Source organism: Bombina bombina, chromosome 5, assembly GCF_027579735.1.
Source record: "Bombina bombina isolate aBomBom1 chromosome 5, aBomBom1.pri, whole genome shotgun sequence".
In the NCBI taxonomy this organism is placed as follows: Eukaryota; Metazoa; Chordata; class Amphibia; order Anura; family Bombinatoridae; genus Bombina; species Bombina bombina.
Genome location: NC_069503.1, coordinates 676,194,689 through 676,214,152, shown reverse-complemented (window position 1 = coordinate 676,214,152; position 19,464 = coordinate 676,194,689). Strand labels below are relative to the sequence as shown.

At 37.1% G+C, this 19,464-nt stretch overlaps 1 protein-coding gene across 7 annotated transcripts in view; it reads right to left on the bottom strand.

Moving 5' to 3' along the window:
• RELCH (RAB11 binding and LisH domain, coiled-coil and HEAT repeat containing) overlaps nt 1-18,989 on the bottom strand; it is a 388,739-nt gene extending 369,750 nt beyond the window's left edge. For all 7 annotated transcript variants that reach the window (XM_053714624.1, XM_053714625.1, XM_053714627.1 and 4 more), the window contains exon 1: nt 18,464-18,989. In XM_053714624.1, the coding sequence (XP_053570599.1) occupies nt 18,464-18,980 (517 nt within the window). In that variant the 5' untranslated portion in view covers nt 18,981-18,989. The remainder of the gene's footprint in view (nt 1-18,463) is intronic.
• Nucleotides 18,990-19,464: the final 475 nt, after the last annotated feature.

Sequence of the window (19,464 nt, the reverse complement as noted above, 5' to 3'; positions counted from 1 at the left end):
ATTGTATGCTCTTTCTAAATCATGAAAGAAAAAATTTGGGTTTCATGTCCCTTTAATGGGGACGGCGATGGGGTCAAATGTGGCCCCATCGTACGCCAATCTTTATATGGCTGAATTTGAGGAAAGAGACACTGACCTCTTCTCACATCATCACATCATGTATTTCAGACAGTACATAGATGATTTGCTCCTCTTTGTTCCTCTTGTGGACAGGTACTGAAGCCGAATTGGAGGAATGGTTTCTTAATCTCAATGCAGTTTCCCCTAATTTACAATTCAAGATGACACATAATTTTGGACCTAAGAATACTTGTGGAGGATGGTATGTTACACGCAACTTTATTTAGGAAGGAAACTGATCGAAACTCCTTGTTGGAGGCCACAAGTTGCCATCCACCATCCCTGAAAAATGCCCTTCCAATCTCTCAGTTTAAGAGGGTAGTACGAAACAACAGCAGTCAGGGCTATGCCCAGCAACAACTGAGTGAGATGAGAATGAGATTCCTACAAAGGGGCTATCGAGGAAAAAAGATTGATCAGCACTTCCAGAGATTTACAACAATGGATCAAGATACAGCTTTACAGGCTTTATCATTACGGGATAATGATAACAGAATGATCTTTACCACTACATACACCTCTGATAAACGAGAATTACAACAATTAATAAAGAAGAATTGGAACATACTTGAAACTGATAAGAAGCTACCGTTTCAAGGAACATTACACCCACAAGTGGGGTACAGAAGATCTAGATCTATACGTGATATCCTTGTAAAGGTTGATACAGTCCAGAGTTATGCAACTACAACTTGGCTACAGACTGCCAAACCAGAATGTTACAGATGTGCTGGGTGCACTACGTGCAATGGTCTGTCAAATGCTAAATTCTTCACCCATCCTGGTACTAATCACAGATATATTAGCCGGCATAGGGTAACCTGCACGACGACACATATTGTGTATTTATTACACTGTCCGTGTGGGTTATTCTATGTCGGTAAAACCATTGATGACCTTCGCACCCGTATGGCCTATTATCGTGCTCCAATTAGAGCTGCCATAAACAAAAGGGGTTCTGAGTAACCCGTAGCTCGGCACTTTGCATTGACTGGCCATACGGTTGCTGATTTAAAGGTATGTTATTATAGACCACATTCCACCTTTAGTGAGGTGGGGATAGGAATAAATTGTTATTGCAGTGTGAGTCCAGATGGATTTATAATTTGGGTACTTTAGTACCCGGTGGGTTGAACACCCACCTTGACTGGCACTGTTTTCTTTAATTTATTCTCAATTAACTGTACAGATTTATACCTGAATGTTTGATCATATGTAACATTACTATTTATAGCATGTATTATGTGTAGAAAAAAAAGCACCCTTTTAGTGTTGCTGTTTATTGTTGCAGATACATACACACATATATATATATATATATATATATATATATAGCTTCAGGATTAGTAATACTATCATATTATATTATTTACTTTTTAAATTCGGAGTTGGCAAATTGTTGTTACTTTAGAAGTGTCACTTTCCATATTGTATTGCACTTAGTTACTTTTATGGTGTGTTTCAGCTACGCCGCATCCGGTAGCCATGGCGACGGACTGAGCATGCGCATGAGTGCGGTCAGGACGCCGGGTGACTTTCGGTGCAGTGGCATGGATAGTTGGTGTTGGGTATTTAACTAGCAAGGTATGTACATTTTTTATGGTCTGAGGATGGGGTTAAAATCCCCGAAACATCACCTTATGGCATAATAAAGCATTGATTGTTATATATGTTAAATACCTGGTGAGTGTTCTTTACTCTGGATTTTGTATTTACATTGGATGCACCCCAGGCTGCTGCTGGACGGATAAGTGAGTGCAGAGTTTTCAAGGAAAATATATATATATATATATATATATATATATATATATATATATATATATATATATATTTTTTTTTTTATTTTTTTTATTTTTTTTTTACCAGGAGTTGAAATGTGCCCACCCGCCTCCATTCCACTGCTCTCAATTTGCTGTCATATGGAAAGGGAGCACAATCAAAGAGTTTAAAAACTGCTCACAGAATCAGAAAAAAACAGTCCACTATTAGTAAGTGAATTACAATGCCATACTTTTCTTTGATAGCTTGACAGAACCACGTGTGGCAGCACCATGAAACACTGTAAATTCTAATGCCTTCTGGTTGGCTGAACCACTTGCTCCTGGTTACAGTATATTAAAAAAAAGGAGTGGTCAGAAGGGCAGGCATTACACACTCATCGGAATGTGTAATGATGCATGCGTGCCAGCGGACGAAAAGCTGCTGTCCATATGCAGCGAAGGCGTGTGGACAGCTTCTCAAGATGAGAAGCTGTCCGCACGCCTTTTAATACTTGGGGCCCTGAGACTCAAATTTCACTTTTGAGCAGTGCCTCTGATTCAGCAGAGACCAGGAAAATGCCTTCCATCAGGGTTTTCAAGAGGTTCAACTGCTCAGAAATATCAAGCTAACAATATGACAGTTATAACTGCTTTTAATTGTATGTGATATTGAAGATCATAGGTTTACCAAAATGCGTATTTTATATTTAGGCTTAATATATTATTATTTAGAAATGATCAATACTTTCTGAAACCTATAACAAAAAAACGCAGAAATAATATAGTATATATAGGATATCAGAAACACTTTGTTTAAAAAAAAAAAAAAAACCTGTAAGCTAGCATGTTTCTGCTACCATGGAAGCAATCTGTGCTTAAAAAAAATGCTTAAAGTGATGGTAAGTTGGTGGTGTGACCAGGCAGTGGCCATGAATGGCAACATATGTAGAGGTTCTTTGTGATGATCGCCTATTCCACCAATTATTGCTGAAGTTTTACTTACCAATTTCATCAGTTCTAAGTGCTAAGGTTCCATCTGTTGAATTCATGATCCCTGATCTCGAGCACTGGGACCTGCCTTCTAAGAGACTCCAATAGCCCCCACACAGTAACCTAGATACTGACGTTCATTTAATACTGCTCTTCTGAGCTCCACACTGCAATTTACAATTAGACATGATGAATACTCCTGGACATATTGACAAGCTGAGAAATGTCCTGAAAGAATACAGAGCCGTATTTACATATGAACTACGAGCCACGCCTAACCCTCACATGCTAGATTCCTCTACCAAGGACTCTTATATCAGCTATTCAAAGTCAAACATGATGTCAGAACCTGTATTCATAGAAGAGTTGAGAAATCTCCTGATGGAATACAGAGCCACTTTTACAAAATAAATGCATGCCGTACGTAATACTCAAGTCTGTCATCTCTCTGCTAAAGTCTCACATGATACCTACTTCTCTGTCTCTTGATGGCGACAGCGCCGTGGGGCCCCAGCAGTCCTTGCCTCTTCAAGTTAGAAATGCACCTGATCTGGAGAGAGGGGGACTGGTAAAGATGGATCACCCTCATAAACCTAAGCCACATCAAACAGGACTGGCAAAGGCCGATGGCATTCAGCGTGTCCACACTATTGTAAGTATCCCTACCCCATTGGAGGACTATGAGCGCACTACTCCAGCGATGCACAGGTGAGCGGGCAATTTGGGATGGCCTCTACTAGCAGAGTTTGAGCAGCTTTTTACAATGCCAACATTTCCAAGGAGAGAGACTCTGATTGTCCCATGAGTGTGTTGTGTTGTTACCGGTTGACACCAGAGACTCCTCTTGTTACTGACAACTATTATCTTTCAGAACAACCTGGGATCCCCCATTTTTGCTGTACTAAAGCTGGCATTGGCTAAGCCCTTAATACCATAAGGACCTAGTAAAAAAATAATATGGGTCTGCTATCTTATTATTTACTAGATTATGTCCGCTACTGTAATCAAGATTGTGTTTGATCCCATCACATTAACGGATGATCTATGATGGTTATCCTGTCTGAACCCTAGAGATTGCATTTACTTGATAGAATAGTGAATATGTTATGTTTCTAACCAGTTTTTATTTATTTTTTTGTTTCTGCACACCTTGTCTATAATTCCACAGGTTAATACTGAATAGTTATATAGACCTATATTATAGACATTACCTTTTTGGCAATTAGGCAAGTATGTTGCATTTTATATTTCTGTTATTCTATGTGTAAGTTTTTTCTTTGTGTCCCTAAATTCCTGACAAGCCATAAATATACTTCAAGCCTTGTTGGTTTATTCATTACCCCATCTTCCGGACTTGATAGTACTACATTGGGAACCATATATTTCTAGAAAAACAAAATAATAACTCTACTGTATTCCAAGTCTATCCTACTAGTCGCTTCCATAATTATTTATACTCTCCATTTATTATTATATTTAAATCTTAACAAGGTTCTGTATAACTAAGCACCCCTTGTCAATCACAGTAAAGTCCTACCCCATGAATGCTTTATAGTATTTTATCTGCCAATTGTTTTGTTGATTAATGGTCATCCTATCTCACATTGCCACTTGTGGGTTATAGTCATAAAATCTTACTCTCAATGTTTAATGTTCCATCTTTAAGCATAGTCATCTGATACAATGGCCTAGTGCTGGAACTCAGTAAATTTTTCATATTTGTATTTATGTGCAGGTTTTCTTTTTCTATATATTTTAACTTATTAGAGGGTCCAAAAGTGGCTCATAGACCTGCTCTAAGACCTCTCTTATCTGTAGTTTGAGTTTTATAGGCCAAAAGTGGCCTTTTCATTCATAGGAGGTACAATTATATTTCACCATGAAGTTTTCTTTTATGCTGAGGTTTCTGAGCCACTCTCGTTAATGGAGCACATATCAGCTATTTGTATTCATTTTCTTTCATGAAAATACTAGCATAATTGTTATTTAATAAACAAAAACCTAGGTATATTAAAATGTATTACTGTTAATATTAATGTTATGCTCTCATTTGCCCACTGATTTTGTATGCAGCAAGTTTCTGTTTAGCAACGTAGAGAACGTTCCCACCCGCTCTCTACGTAGACAGCAATGAAAGCTCTGCAAAAAGTTGTTTTGCCCCTCTTCCAGTGCCACACGGCACACAATCAGATTGGCGAACGTCACTGAACTGTTGTCGGAGCTGTGCGAGTTAGAAGGGGTAATGTGAATTATTAACTTTTATTGACCACAATAAAAACAAAAGTTGCTGACTTAAACTTATATTAAAGTATTGGGAGGATTTCAATTTTGCTTTGTATTGTGGTCATGTTTACATATACATATTTAAGTATAATTTAATGTAAATTGTCCGTTGGTGGATGCCGCTTTAATAATCAAAGGGAGGATAATAAGGCAGTCCGTCGAAATTTGCTACCATTATGTGCGCATACTTTTAATTACGTATTCACATTCTAAACATTCTTTTCAAAACATATGTGGTGTGCGATTATGTAATTCTGAGAATGCACTCATGAAGGTAGCAAATTTTGATAAGGGAGCAAAATTCGACAGAACACCGGCCCTGTGGATTAGCTTAATTTTGCAAATACTAAATTATTTTAAACAGCATAGCTACATTAGCACCTATTTTTCATTACATGATTGTACAACTGTAAGATGATATCTAAACCATACTGTTATTGAAATTACTGCAAATAGACATAGTATTTTATTTTGTCTCAAAACCAGGTTTGGTAATTTCTAGTTACACTATACTACATGGAAGGACAATAACAAGTCAATGAAGAAAATAGGTAACAATGATTAATTTGGAGTTTTTTAATGCATAGATTGTAAAAACATATCAAACAAAACAGTTATCTAAGAAACTAAATTACAGTAAAGTAAAATATAACAGACATATCCAACAAACAATGCAATACTGAGGGTTTGTTGTGAAACAATGGGAAATTCTTACCAGGAAGTGTGGAACCAAATTTAATTACTTTGAAATAAATAGTGAAGATACTGTATTTAGCAGCTGATGAAATATCTAGAAGGTATTAGCATTTCCTGTTTATTGAATACTCCCACATGAGCCCAGCAAGGTCAGAGGTCATCATCCAACTATCCATACACATAAATACACCTAACATGATGCACACTTTTGTTATGGAAACTGACAGATTGTAAAATGTATACAGAATGAAAAAAAACAGCCTAATGAAGCCATATTCTTATTTTGGGAACTAAAATCAAAAGTATGCAGTTTAACTGTGTACATATCATCCAATAACATGTTGGGAAACTATTTATGGTGCTAATAGATTGACATTACGTTGAACTATCTTCTTAACCTTTTAACGCCGTTATGCCGTTCTATTCCGTCATAATTACACTGGGCTTTAGTGCCGTTCTGACGGAATAGAACGTCATAACCGTTGGCTGTCCTAAAGCCAACTGCGCTTCCATTATGTGATCGCGGTCCGGAGGGCATGCCCTGGCGTCACAGGGCCACCCCCCTGACCGGATCCCATCATTGAAATCTTGTGATTGCGTGCACAATCGCAGGAATTCAATTTGTTTACATTTGGATTGTAGACAAATTAACCTGGTCATCAAAGGGTTAACAGTTGTGAGGGTTTTTTATATTTATATTTATAAATATTTATATTTTATATTTATATTCCTTTAAAGGGTCAGAAAATGTTGGGTTAGTGGGGTATAAGCTATAATAAGCCTATGTAAATGTATGAAAACATATTTTTAGCATAAAATTATCTTATAAACATTAATTCATATAGGTTATTTCATTCTAAGTCAATTAGGCTTGTACACGTCATACGCACTTATACCTCCTCAGTTAACCTCTAGACCACTGTTTATTTAGGGAAAAATATTGGATGGTATAACTCATTAATAGAACCAGATACACCTCTTTTCAATAGCGCTCTTATCAACTACACTTCGGCAGGTTCATTGATTAACTCCACAAGTTTGCCTATCTTACAATATTGGGAAATATATATACTATCTTTCCTCCTAGACATATATTGGAAATGGCATACCTCTGACATCTTTTGGTCAATTAGGGAAGTGTTTAGTTTATATATTTAGTTTGGTTAAGTTGTTTTGTTTGTTATTATATTAAAAATAAGAAACATGGGTTACACATGAATGGATACCTGGCCAATTTGATAAAGCCCCTCTCACAAGGACTTTTCTGTTTTGAATAATATTGAAGGACTATAATGATAGCTACCTATAGAGGACGGAAACACAACCCGCAGCCCTTCTTTGATACCTGTGGTAATAATTACATTGTGGCTGCTGATATATGTAATGCTTATTTCATATGTACATCTTGAATTGTCTATAATTTTACTCTGTATACACACACAATTGTCTAACTGTACCCATGTTTCTTTAATAAAAAGAATTAAAAAAAAAAAAAAAAATTATCTTATAAATATGTATTTATCTGGTGCCTCTGGTCACTACTTTTTTTTTAGCAGAGAACAGATCTACGGTACCAAGGGCACCCTCTTACGCCTCCTTTTTAGTTTGTGCTTGTAACCTGCTAACTTTATAGGTTGCTTGATAGTTTGAGCAAACCACTCCAAGCTAAATTAAACTTTTTTTAAAAAAGTAGCGGCAAGGAGGGCGGTTGTTGGGGGTAACTGTAGACCTACTTTAAAAGGTAATTTTGAGCTAAAAATACAGATACTCGTCGACTTACAACCTATGCGACTTATGACCATCCATACTTACGACCATGTGTCATACTGCAGACAGCAGTGCTTGTGTGCAGGCCATACGAGAGTGACTGTCGTAAGCAGCAGCAGCAGCCTTCGCATGTGTCGCAGCCTCTCACCATGTTGCAGTCCAAAATACCTGTGATGTGTAGCAGCAGACCTATCTGCCTAAACCCTACATTAGACCATTTTATTTACATGCCGTAGATATATCGTCCGACTTACGTCCAAATCGTCTTACGACCGGACGGTCAGAACGTAATGCGGTCGTAAGTCGACGACTACCTGTATTACAATTTCATATATTTGAACAGACTTAATATAGGTTATTTACACCAAGGTTAACCTTAATAGAAAGTTTCCTAATGTTGAATGCCCTTTAATGTATTTGTTGCAATAACAAATGTTTCTGAAGTTTACCTTTATAATAAAAAGGCAAGTGGAAACCTGACAACACATGTATTTGCTCTGGAAGCAGGAATACTGTGTGCTCTTGCAAATAGTCTCATTCCCTTTCTTAAACAGCCCCCTCGTGGTTCTCTTCCTACCTGTCTAACCGTACCTTTAGAATAGCCTTCTCTGGGGCTTCCTATGTCCTGTCACCACTTTCTGTTGGGGTACCGCAAGGCTCCGTCCTCGGTCACCTTCTCTTCTCAATCTACACGTCATCATTAAGTTCCCTAATAAAGTCCCACAGGTTCCAATATTATTTGTATGCCGACGACACCCAAATCTACTTCTCTGCACCAGACCTATCTCCTTCCTTGCTAACCCGAATCACTGTCTTTCTCACATCTCTTCCTGATGTCCTTTCACTACCTCAAGCTAAATCTCTCCAAAACTGAGCTCCTTATTTTTCCCCCCTTCTTCCAAAATCTCCATCCCAATCTCTCTATAACTGTTGACAACTCCATCATTACCCCTACCCCGTATGCCTGCTGTCTTGGGATCACCTGACTTAGATCTTTCTTTCACTCCTAACATTCAGTCCTTGGCTAAATCCTGCCTCTTCCACCTTAAAAACCATCTCTAAAATTACACATTTCCTTACACAAGACACAACTAAGATTTTAATCCACTCTCTCATCCTTTCCCGCCTCGACTACTGCAATTCTGTCCTCTCTAGTCTCCCTAACCACCACCTAGCTCCTTTAGAATCCATAATAAATGCCTCTGCCAGGCTCATCTTCCTTATACAACGCTCTTTATCTACTGCACTCTCTGCCAATCCCTTCACTGGCTTCCTCTTGCCTCCAGGATTAAACACAAAATTCTCACTCTGACATACAAAGCCCTCAACTGCACTGCTCCCCCCCCCTATATCTCCAGATACTCTACCTCCTGTCCCCTTCGCTCTGCTCATGACCTCCTACTCTCCTCCTCTCTGGTTACCTCATCACACTCCCATTTACAGGACTTCTCCAGACTGGCTCCCATCTTGTGGAACTCTTTGCCTCGCTCCACAAGACTCACCCCTAGTTTTGAAAGCTTCAAGCGCTCCCTAATTACTCTACTGTTCAGGGATGCATACAACCTAGACTAACCTTTTATACCAGTTCCTCTCCTCCATTGCTATCCTCTTGAACCCCCTTATCATGTAAGCCTAAGAGCCCAGCTGTTTGTATATCACCTTCTAAGGAGCTGACTACAACAGTGCGACTCTTGGCAGGGCCCTCTACCCATTTGATCCCTATAAATGTTTCCTTGTATACCGCCTATGTTTATTGCGCTGCGGAATCTATTGGCTCTCTACAAATAATTAATAATAATATTATTATTATTATTATTAATAAAGTGCATGTAAATTTGAATGCATAAGTGCCCGTTTTTTAAAAATACTATTAAAAACAGGGGCACTTTCATTCATTAAAATTTACACTGAAGTTTTTTTTTTTTGTTTTTTTTTTAATACGTATTGCTTACCTTTTTCTTTAGGAAAACCAGACTGGCGATCCCACAACCGCAGCTCCTCTTTACTTAGCACCACAATGATGAAACCGGCTTCCTCCAATCGTTGCGAGCACCCCAATGCGTCCAGCTTGGGAGGCCACTCAACGATTGGAGGAAGTTGGTTTCATCATCAATATGCTAAGCACAGCAGGAGAAGCAGGCAGAGGATCGCCAGGCTGGTTTTCCTAAAGAAAAAAAGTATTTAAAAAAAAAAACGCTTATATGTAAAATTTTAATGAATGAAAGTGCCCTGTGTTTAATGGTATTTTTAAAAACCGGCATTTATTCATTCATATATGGGCAAAATGCTTCTAATAAAAGTTTTAGAGTTACTATTTTTCTCTACATATAAGCATAGCTAGATATTCTCAATGCACAAGGAATTTAAGTACTTCAGCTGCTCTTAAAGGCAGTGGGGCTTGTGTTATGTCTGAAATTATGCAAATTGAGTCATTACCGGATGATACAAACATCTTAGGGTCTCTGAACAAGTACTGTGTTTAAAATGCTGGTGTATGGACCATACTTAAAAGGGACATTATACACTCATTTTTTCTTTGCATATATGTTTTGTAGATGATCTATTTATATAGCCCATAAAGTTTGTTTTTTTTTTAAAAATATATAGTTTTGCTTATTTTTAAATAATATTACTGTGATTTTCAGGCTCCTAACCAAGCCCCAAAGATTGATGTGAATACCGTCAGCTACCTTCTCCAGCTTGCTCCTGTTTGTGTAAAGGGTCTTTTCATATGCAAAAGAAGGGGGAGGGGGGGTGTCTTATTTCCCACTTGCAATGGGCTTTCCAGCTACCTTTTCAACAAAGCTAAACTGAAAGCTTCTAAGTAAGTTTTTAAACCGTTTTATACTGGATTTTTAGATCAGTATCTGTGCATCTTGTTCTTTATAGTAGTGTCTATTACATACAGTTATATGAAAATGAGTGTATACTATCCCTTTAAAGTGAATGTAAACTTTCATAATTCAGTGCCCGGGTTTTAAAAATACTATTAAAAACAGGGGCACTTTCATTCATGAAAGTTTACATTGCAGCGTTTCTTTTGTTTGTTTTATTTAATACTTACCTTTTTCTGCAGCCAAGCCGGACCAGCGATTCCCCCGCCCGCAGCTCCTCTGTACTTACGTCAGCAATGACGAATCCGACTTCCTCCAATCATGGTGTGCACCCCAGAGCAAACATTTCCTGAGGCCACGCCGTGATTGGAGGAAGCCAGTTTCGTTATTGCTGTGCTAAGTACAGCATGAGAAGCGGGCAGGGGATTGCTGGTCCGGCTTGGCTGCTGAAAAAGGTATTAAAAAAAAAAAACGCTGCAATGTAAACTTTCATGAATGAAATTGCCCGTTTTTACTAGGATTTTTAAAAACCGGGCACTGATTCATGAAAGTTTATATTCACTTTAATTACACTTAAAACTGTTATAACATTTCCTAGAGGCATTTTTGCAAAAATGCTTCTATTCAAATTTTGGTTGGAATGCCCCTTTAATAGGACTGACCTATTGAACATCTTCATTTTCAGTCAGAATTTCCTAAGAGCCAACATGGGTAAGCATGAAATTGCAGAAGCTGCCTCATAGACATGTTCATTCTTTTATAAGAGACCAGCATTCAAGACTTTTTTTTTCCTTTCAAAATAAGCTGCTGACTGAACAAGTGATTGTCACACAAAGATTCTACTTCTTTTTAGTCATGAGTTGCATGATATATATAAGTGTGTGATGAAATAGAGAGCGAGTGAAAAAGGAATATGTTGTTTCTCTTAGTAAGAAGTAGCAGATTTGGGAGTATACAGAGAGAAGTCATCCTACAAATATGTTTGCTGGGGGGGGGGAAGCATATGCACACACACTAAGTTATGTCCATTTTAAGAAGGTGTTACAAACAGTAATCATTATTTACACCAGTGACATATCAGCATGTTAAAAGTGACTATGCAGTGCAATTTATGCCTGGGCTCTATAATTTACCAAGACACAGGTCTGATTCAAATTTAGAAAATATATATACAGTATATAGAAAAAAAAATAATGGGCTAATAATATTGCAGGTCATTGAACATAAAATATTTCCTCTATTCCAAGACGGTAAAAAAACAAATATGCAACAGAAAAGTACAAAAATGTGGCTTTTTCCTATGTTTAATATTAAAGGGATACTAACCCCAGATTTTTTCTTTCATGATTCAGAAAGAGCATGCAATTTTAAGCAACTTTCTAATTTACTCCTATTATCAATTTCTTTGTTCTCATGTTATCTTGATTTGAAAAAGCAGTAATAAAAGGTTAGGAGCCGGCCCCTTTTTTAGTTCAGCACCTTGGTAGAGCTTGCTGATTGGTTTGCTACATTTAGTCACAAATCAGCAAGTGCTACCCAGATGCTGAACAAAAAATGGTTCGGCTCTAAAGCTTACAGTACTGCCTTTTCAAATCAAGACAGCATGAGAACAAAGAAAAATTGATAATAGGAGTAAATTAGAAAGGTGCTTAAAATCTCATGCTCTATCTGAATTATGAAAGAAAAAAAAAATAGGTTTAGTGTCTCTTTAAGGATAACCTAAAATAATATTTTCCAGCCTTGTATAATATAATAATAATAATAATAATATTATATATATATATATATATATATATATATATATATATATATATATATATATATATACACACACACATATATACAATATAAATATAGTTTACAGTTATCAGTTATGGAAAAACAGTTACTAGTCCACTAAACCTCTAGTGTAAAAGATGAGATGTATGTCTATAAAATGAAAGAACTTATTTAAAACAAGTAATAGTACTTCTCAGAAACAAATTGGAAGAATGCTGGAAATGTATTTGCAAACATGCTGACATTAAAAAATTCCTTTTACCTCTTGCCTGTTCACTGAATGCTGCCAGTAATGTGATACTGTAGATTTCAAATGACGCATTAAAGGGGTATGAAAGTCTAATTTCTGTGTCTCTTTAAAAATCTGATGAATTGTCATATGTTGATGTATGTTTTGTTGCAATCTCAATCTCATAATAATAAAAATAATTTCAACTAAAAATCAGACTGATTATTGCACTAAATTAATTACGCTCATTTGCATCTCTTTGAAATATAGAAATTATACTGGAGATGTAGGGAGCTGTTGAGGATACCACAACCATTTACATAGTGATTTCAGAGCTGGTATACCAGTGGCTTAATTAACCCTCTTTCGGCAATATAAATAGAGATTAAAAAAAGTTGTAAATCTATAAGAAGCTATAACAGTATGCCCACCGAGACCAATCGTCTTTATGCATTTCTAGATATGAAAGATCTATTTTTGATTAATACAAATTTAAAAAAAAGTAAAACTACTCCCCCCCACTAAAAATACACTAAAAATAAAGTATTGTTCATTCTTTGACTGCACTACCATAACCCTTTCCTTACAGACTTTCCTATTCAAGGATAAAACCATCATTCCTTACTCACCAATTCCTTAAAGGGACATAAAACAAACATTTTCATTCATAATTCAAATAGAGAACACAATTTTAGACAACTTTCTAATTTACTTCTATTATCTAATTTAATTATCTTGGTATTATTTGTTGAAGCAGCAATGCACTACTGGTTTCTAGCTGAACACATGGGTGAGCCAATGACAATCGGTATATTTATGCATCCACCAATCAGCAGTTAGAACCTAGGTTATTTGCTGCTCTTGAGCTTACCTAGATAAACATTTCATCAAAGGATAACAAGAGAAGGAAGCAAATTAAATAACAGAAGTAAATTGGAAAGTTGTTTAAAAATATATTCTCTATCTGTATCATGAAAGAAAATGTTTGGTTTCCATGTCCCTTTAATGTTCTTTATCACTCTACCACTTTTTCATATTTACCAGAATAAAGTTCACAATCTTGACATACAAAACCACCATTACACCGCCATATATAATGGCTCTTGTATTTCTTCTCACTTTGGGGCTGATTCTTTAAAGTGAAGGTCAATTTTCATCAATGAGTGCCCGGTTTTTAAAAATACTTTTAAAAACAGGGGCACTTTCATTGCTGAAAATTAACATTGCACTGGATTTGAAGAAATACCTTTTACTCCTGCAAAGCCGGATCGACGATCCCCCTCCTTCTTCTTCCTGCTGTAGACCACAGCAATGACGAAACTGGCTTCCTCCAATCACAGCCAGGCATCACAAGCTGGACGCTCTGGGGTGCAAGCCATGATTGGGGGAAGCCGGTTTTGTCATTTCTGACGTCAGTACAGAGGAACTGAGGCTGAGATCGGCGATCCGGTTTTGCAGAAGTAAAAGGTAAGTATTTCTTCAAATCCAGTGCAATGTTAATTTTCATCAATGAAAGTGCCCCTGTTTTTAAAAGTATTTTTAAAAACCGGGCACTCATTGATGAAAATTGACCTTCACTTTAAAAGTTCTGAAGAAATTATCTAAGGGATCTCAACAGCACTGGAATTAATTTTACAAAGGCAAATTTTAGAGTGTCATTTATCTTGCTAACTAAGGTTCTAGATGTAAAAGAGAGACAAATACACAAGTGTGTGTGACTTATCTCCATGCTGGTAATGGGGGCCTAATATCCAGGATTACTTCACTCTACCTCATAAAACTGCTATATATATATATATATATATATATATACATATATGCACATCATCACCACAATAGTATTTCCTGCTTCACTATGTCAAACTCCAACTGTAAAGCTTACACCCCAACTGTGAGGTCAATTTCTTTTGCTGCTTCTTAGTTGCATAGCCAATACTGCAGTAATGACATTTTCAGTATAGGTGGTTGTTTCAAAAGCAGCTATTTCAAAAGAACAAACTAAAGGTAAAAGGAACTCTTTGTAAACAAATTACATTCCAGAAGGTAAAAATGAATCATTGGGAACATGTTAAAGGATTAGTATTTGTCAGTACAATCTCCTTGTAACTTTGTTCTAACCTTCATATTAGACTTTTTTTTTTCTCTGCAGACCAGGTTAAAACAGTAAACCTGAATTTGTCTTATCCAAGTCACAAAAAGGGATAGAGTACTGTAAAATCGTCTCCCGTTTAAGGAGTTCCCATTAATCCATTGATCCATTTTATCTGCTGGAGTGCATTAAATGTTTTACAAATAGCTCTGTTAACTTTATTTTGTCATTTGAAATGTCTGCTTTTACCTGTTGAATCCAACACCTATACTAAAAAATTCCAATACTTAAATGAGCATAAAACCCAAAATTTTCTTTCATGATTCAGATGGAACATACCATGTTAACCAACTTTCCAAATTACTTCTATTATCAAATGTGTGTCATTCTCATTCATTGAAAAGATATAGGTAGCGTGCACATATCTGGTGTACTACGTGTCAGGAAACAGTGCTGCAATCTAGTGCTTTTGCTAATGTATAATATTGTTGCAAAACTGTTGCTATATAGTGTGCACGTCTGCAGCACTACATAGCAGCAGTTTTGCAACAATATTATACATTAGCAAGAGCACTAAATTGCAGCACTGTTTCCTGACACATAGTACAACAGATATGTGCACGCTACCTATATCTTTTCAACGAAGAAGAACATGAGAACGACACAAATTTGATAATAGAAGTAAATAAGAAACTTTTGAAAAATGATATTCTTTATAAGTACTGGCTATAGAAAAGCTATGTAAGAATAACCTGCAAAATAAATTACACTCTCTATGGGAGAAGGAATAGATTAGTAAAATAATTATTTTTAATTGTTCTCTTAAAGTATTGGGCTCTGGCATAAGAACAGAGATAAGGTAAGGGAGCATTTGTGTGTAAAGTGATAAGATAAGGTCTGATCTCCTTGCAAACTCAGCCGATATTAAAAGGTTGTGGTTTAAAAGAGGAACATAGCTATTTTGCATACAAAAATAAACTTAAATTCATTGTCAATCCCAGCGTTTGTGAAACACTAGGATTTACCAGTGGAACAAATAAAGGGAACTTTCAGTCATGAAGTATAAAATACAACTTCATGCTGCAAGTTCCTTTATTTGTTTGAAGCGTTCGCCTCGCTGAGCACTTCAGGCAGCCCACGGCAGAACGCTATTTTGCTTTGAGGTGACGTTTCCACCTCTTAGCAAATAGCCATGCGGTCTAGCTGGCGCCAAGCCGGATAGCCTGCACGGCTATTGGCTAAGAGGTGGAAACGTGACCTCTCAAAAAAATAGCTGCGCGAGGAGCTCAGTGCGGTGAACGCTTCAAACTAATAAAGGAACTTTCAGCATGAAGTATTTTATAATTCATGAATGAAAGTCCCCTTTATTCGTTCCAATTGTAAATCCTATTATTTCACAAACGCTAGGATTTACCATCACTTTAAAGAAACAAAGTCCCATACATTTTATACTCTGCAGCTTGTATAACTAGTCACTGGAAACACATAAAAAGGGACAGTCAACACCAGAATTTGTGTTGTTTAAAAAGATAGAAAATCCCTTTAATACCCATTCCCCAGTTTTGCATAACCAACACAGTTATAATAATACACATTTTACTACTGTAATTGCCTTGTATCTAAGCCCTCTGCGAACTGCCCCCTTATTTCAGTTCTTTTGACAGATTTGGATTTTAGCCAATCAGTGCTCACTCCTAGTTAACCTTACGTGCGTGAGCTCAATGTTATCTATATGAAACACATGAACTAACGCCCTCTAGTGGAGAAGAACTGTCAAAATGCATTCAGATTGGAGACTGCTTTCAAAGTCTAAGAAATAAGCATATGAACCTCCTAGGTTTAGCATTCAACTAAGAATACCAAGAGAACAAAGCAAAATTGGTGATAAAAGTAAATTGGAAAGTTATTTAAAATAACATGCCCTATCTGAATCATGAAAGTTTTTTTTGGACTTGACTGTCCCTTTTAGGGAAAAAAAAAAACAAATTTTAGAGCACACTGTCAAGTTATAGTGAAGAACACTCCTGGGACTGCTGTTTGCCACAGGGAAATGGGGTTAATTAAAGTACTAATGTGCATGAGTAGAATGCTTTTCTAATAAAAAATAATTTTACTTTTTCACTACCATAGATGCTTATTTGTAAAACATCTCCAAATTATGAAATTATTTTTTGTTTGTCAGATGACCAAAAAAATGTGCACACGCTCATTTGCCCCTGCGCATGTAAGCATAGGAGCCGGACAATTTTTGGTTCAGAGCCTGGGTAGCGCTTGCTGATTGGTGACTAAATTTAGCCTCCAATCAGCAGGCACTACCCAGATGCTGAACCAAAAATGGGCCTGCTCCTATGCTTACATTCCTGCTTTTTCAAATAAAGATAGCAAGAAAACAAATATAAATGTATAGTAGGAGTAAATTAGAAAGTTGCTTAAAATTGCATGCTCTGTCTAAATCATGAAATAAAAAAAAAATGGGTTTGTGTCCCATTAAGATTTTAAAAGCCTAGCCCTGCTACATTCGACACAGTGACTGTTTGATCCTTGTAACTTTGTATCTGTCCCTGGGAGTTAAGATAAACAGTACTCAAGAGGAATGCCCGTAGGTTGCAAAACAGTATAATTTTGTTAACAAAAAGACAGGTTTGGTGCTATAAAAACATTTATTTTGTATGCAGATATTTTGCAAAGATTATTATCAGGTATTTGTAGAGCGCCAACAGATTCAGCAGCGCTATAAAGATAAAAATAAACTATATAAAAAATTAGTCTGATGCCCCTTTAAGACATATAATTAGACTACAGAAATGGTCATTGACTTTAAAATTACAGGTAAAATGTAAAAACTAGAAATATCTAATTGAGTCTTCCTCACCAAATGCAAAATTCTATTTTTTTTTATATTAGTCTGTTAAAACAATACATTCCAAGACTACAGATATTGTATAGGAAAGTGCTGCACTACTGTGTGTCAAGATAAATCACTATGCTTCTGTTTTACATACTGTACACCCTTTATGAAGACAGCTTTGATAAAATATATACGCTGTCAGAATGTGTTAATATTTTACCAGTATATATTATACAGAGTTATTGAGTCGCTCCTAGGATTTTAAAGGGACACTGAACCCAAATTTTTTCCTTTTGCGATTCAGATAGAGCATGCAATAATAAGCAACTTTCTAATTTATGCCTATTATTATTTTTTCTTTGTTCTCTTGCTTTCTTTATTTGAAAAAGAAGGCATATAAGCTATTTTTTGGTTCAGAACCATGGAAAGCACTTGTTTACTGGTGGGTGAATTTATCCACCAATCAGCAAGAACAACCCAGTTTGTTCACCAAAAATGGGCCGGCATAAAAACTTACACATTCTTGCCTTTCAAATAAAGATACCAAGAGTATGAAGACAATTTGATAATAGGAGTAAATTAGAAAGCTGCTTAAAATTGCATGCTCTATCTGAATCACGAAAGAAAAAATGTGGGTTCAGTGTCCCTTTAAGGCATCAAAAATGTCACTATATATGCTTATATAGTCTACATAAATGCAAACGTGTGTGCTTGTGTAATTATATATACACATCTGTATGTCTGTACACACAAGCACATATACACAAATATTTACAAAAAATGTCTGTGTACATATATACATGTGTGTATGTACATGCAATATCAGCAATATAGCTTGAGTAATGTGCGTGTGTGTATGCACACACACATCTATAGAATGCCAATATATATGGGTGGGTGTGTAAGTACAGTACAGTTGAGTAATGTATATATAGAATGCACATATATGTATATAAAAAGCATGCTCAGGTGTGCCTTTTGACATATCAGACAAGCCCTGTCAGAAAATCACATTTGACAGCAGGTGTCAAGACGCCCAGCCCCTCCCACTTATCCCGGCTCACTCACTCAGTTGTCCCCCGGTGCCGGTGCTGGCTGTGTTGCTGCTCCCTAGTGGTGCCCCCGCTGCAGGTCTCTCAAAGTTGCCAGGGTTAGAGAAGTAATCCCGGAGTCTGGGCAGCTCCCGTCCGGTCTCCAGTAGCTCTGTGTGCAGCTCCAGAGCTGTCAGTAACAGCTGATCCCGCAGCAGCTGAGCTGCAACCGCGTCAATGGGTACTCGGCCCAGCTCCCCCGCGGGAGGACAGCATCGAGGTCCCACGGGGGGCAGCGTGGGTGGCTCACCGTACTCCTGAAGATAGCGAGGGGCGAGCTGGGTACCGGGGCGGGGGTCTGCTGGGGACTCATCATCATCATCCTCCTCTTCGTCTTCTTCTTCCTCCTCCTCTTCTTCTTCTGAGTCACTGAGGAAGGGATTCACACTACTACTGCTAATACTTGGGGCCACCACATCCGAGGAGACACCCGGACACCCGGTACTGACACCAGAGGAGACACCGGGGCCTGAACCTGGTGCAGGGGCCGCCATCTTGTGATGAGGAGGAGACTGGAACAAGGAGGAGGTGGCACTGCTGTAGAGAGAGGAGGGGACGATTTATCGTTATGTGGGCAACTGGGAGACGATATTGTCGTCTAACAACAATAGCATATTTAGAAAGAGAAAATATGACAATAATATAATTATCTAAAGAAAGGACGTCTCTCTTCATTATTTTACCATAAACAAGGTCACACTATATTATTTCTGCCGTTCCATATATAATCATTTTAATATAGGACGAGGAAGGAGGAGGTGCTACATAATAATGTGTTCATAAAAATATCTTTATACAGGTAGATGCTATATAATATTATAATGTCTTGTCATATTATGTAGATAAAGTACAGTAGTATGATTGATAGACAAAAGTAGAGCAGTCTTGATATGATAATAAAGTTAGTTTCTTATTCAAGCTGTTTCTTATTTGTGGTATTTGGTTTCTTATTCATGGAAGTTGGTTTCTTATTCAGAT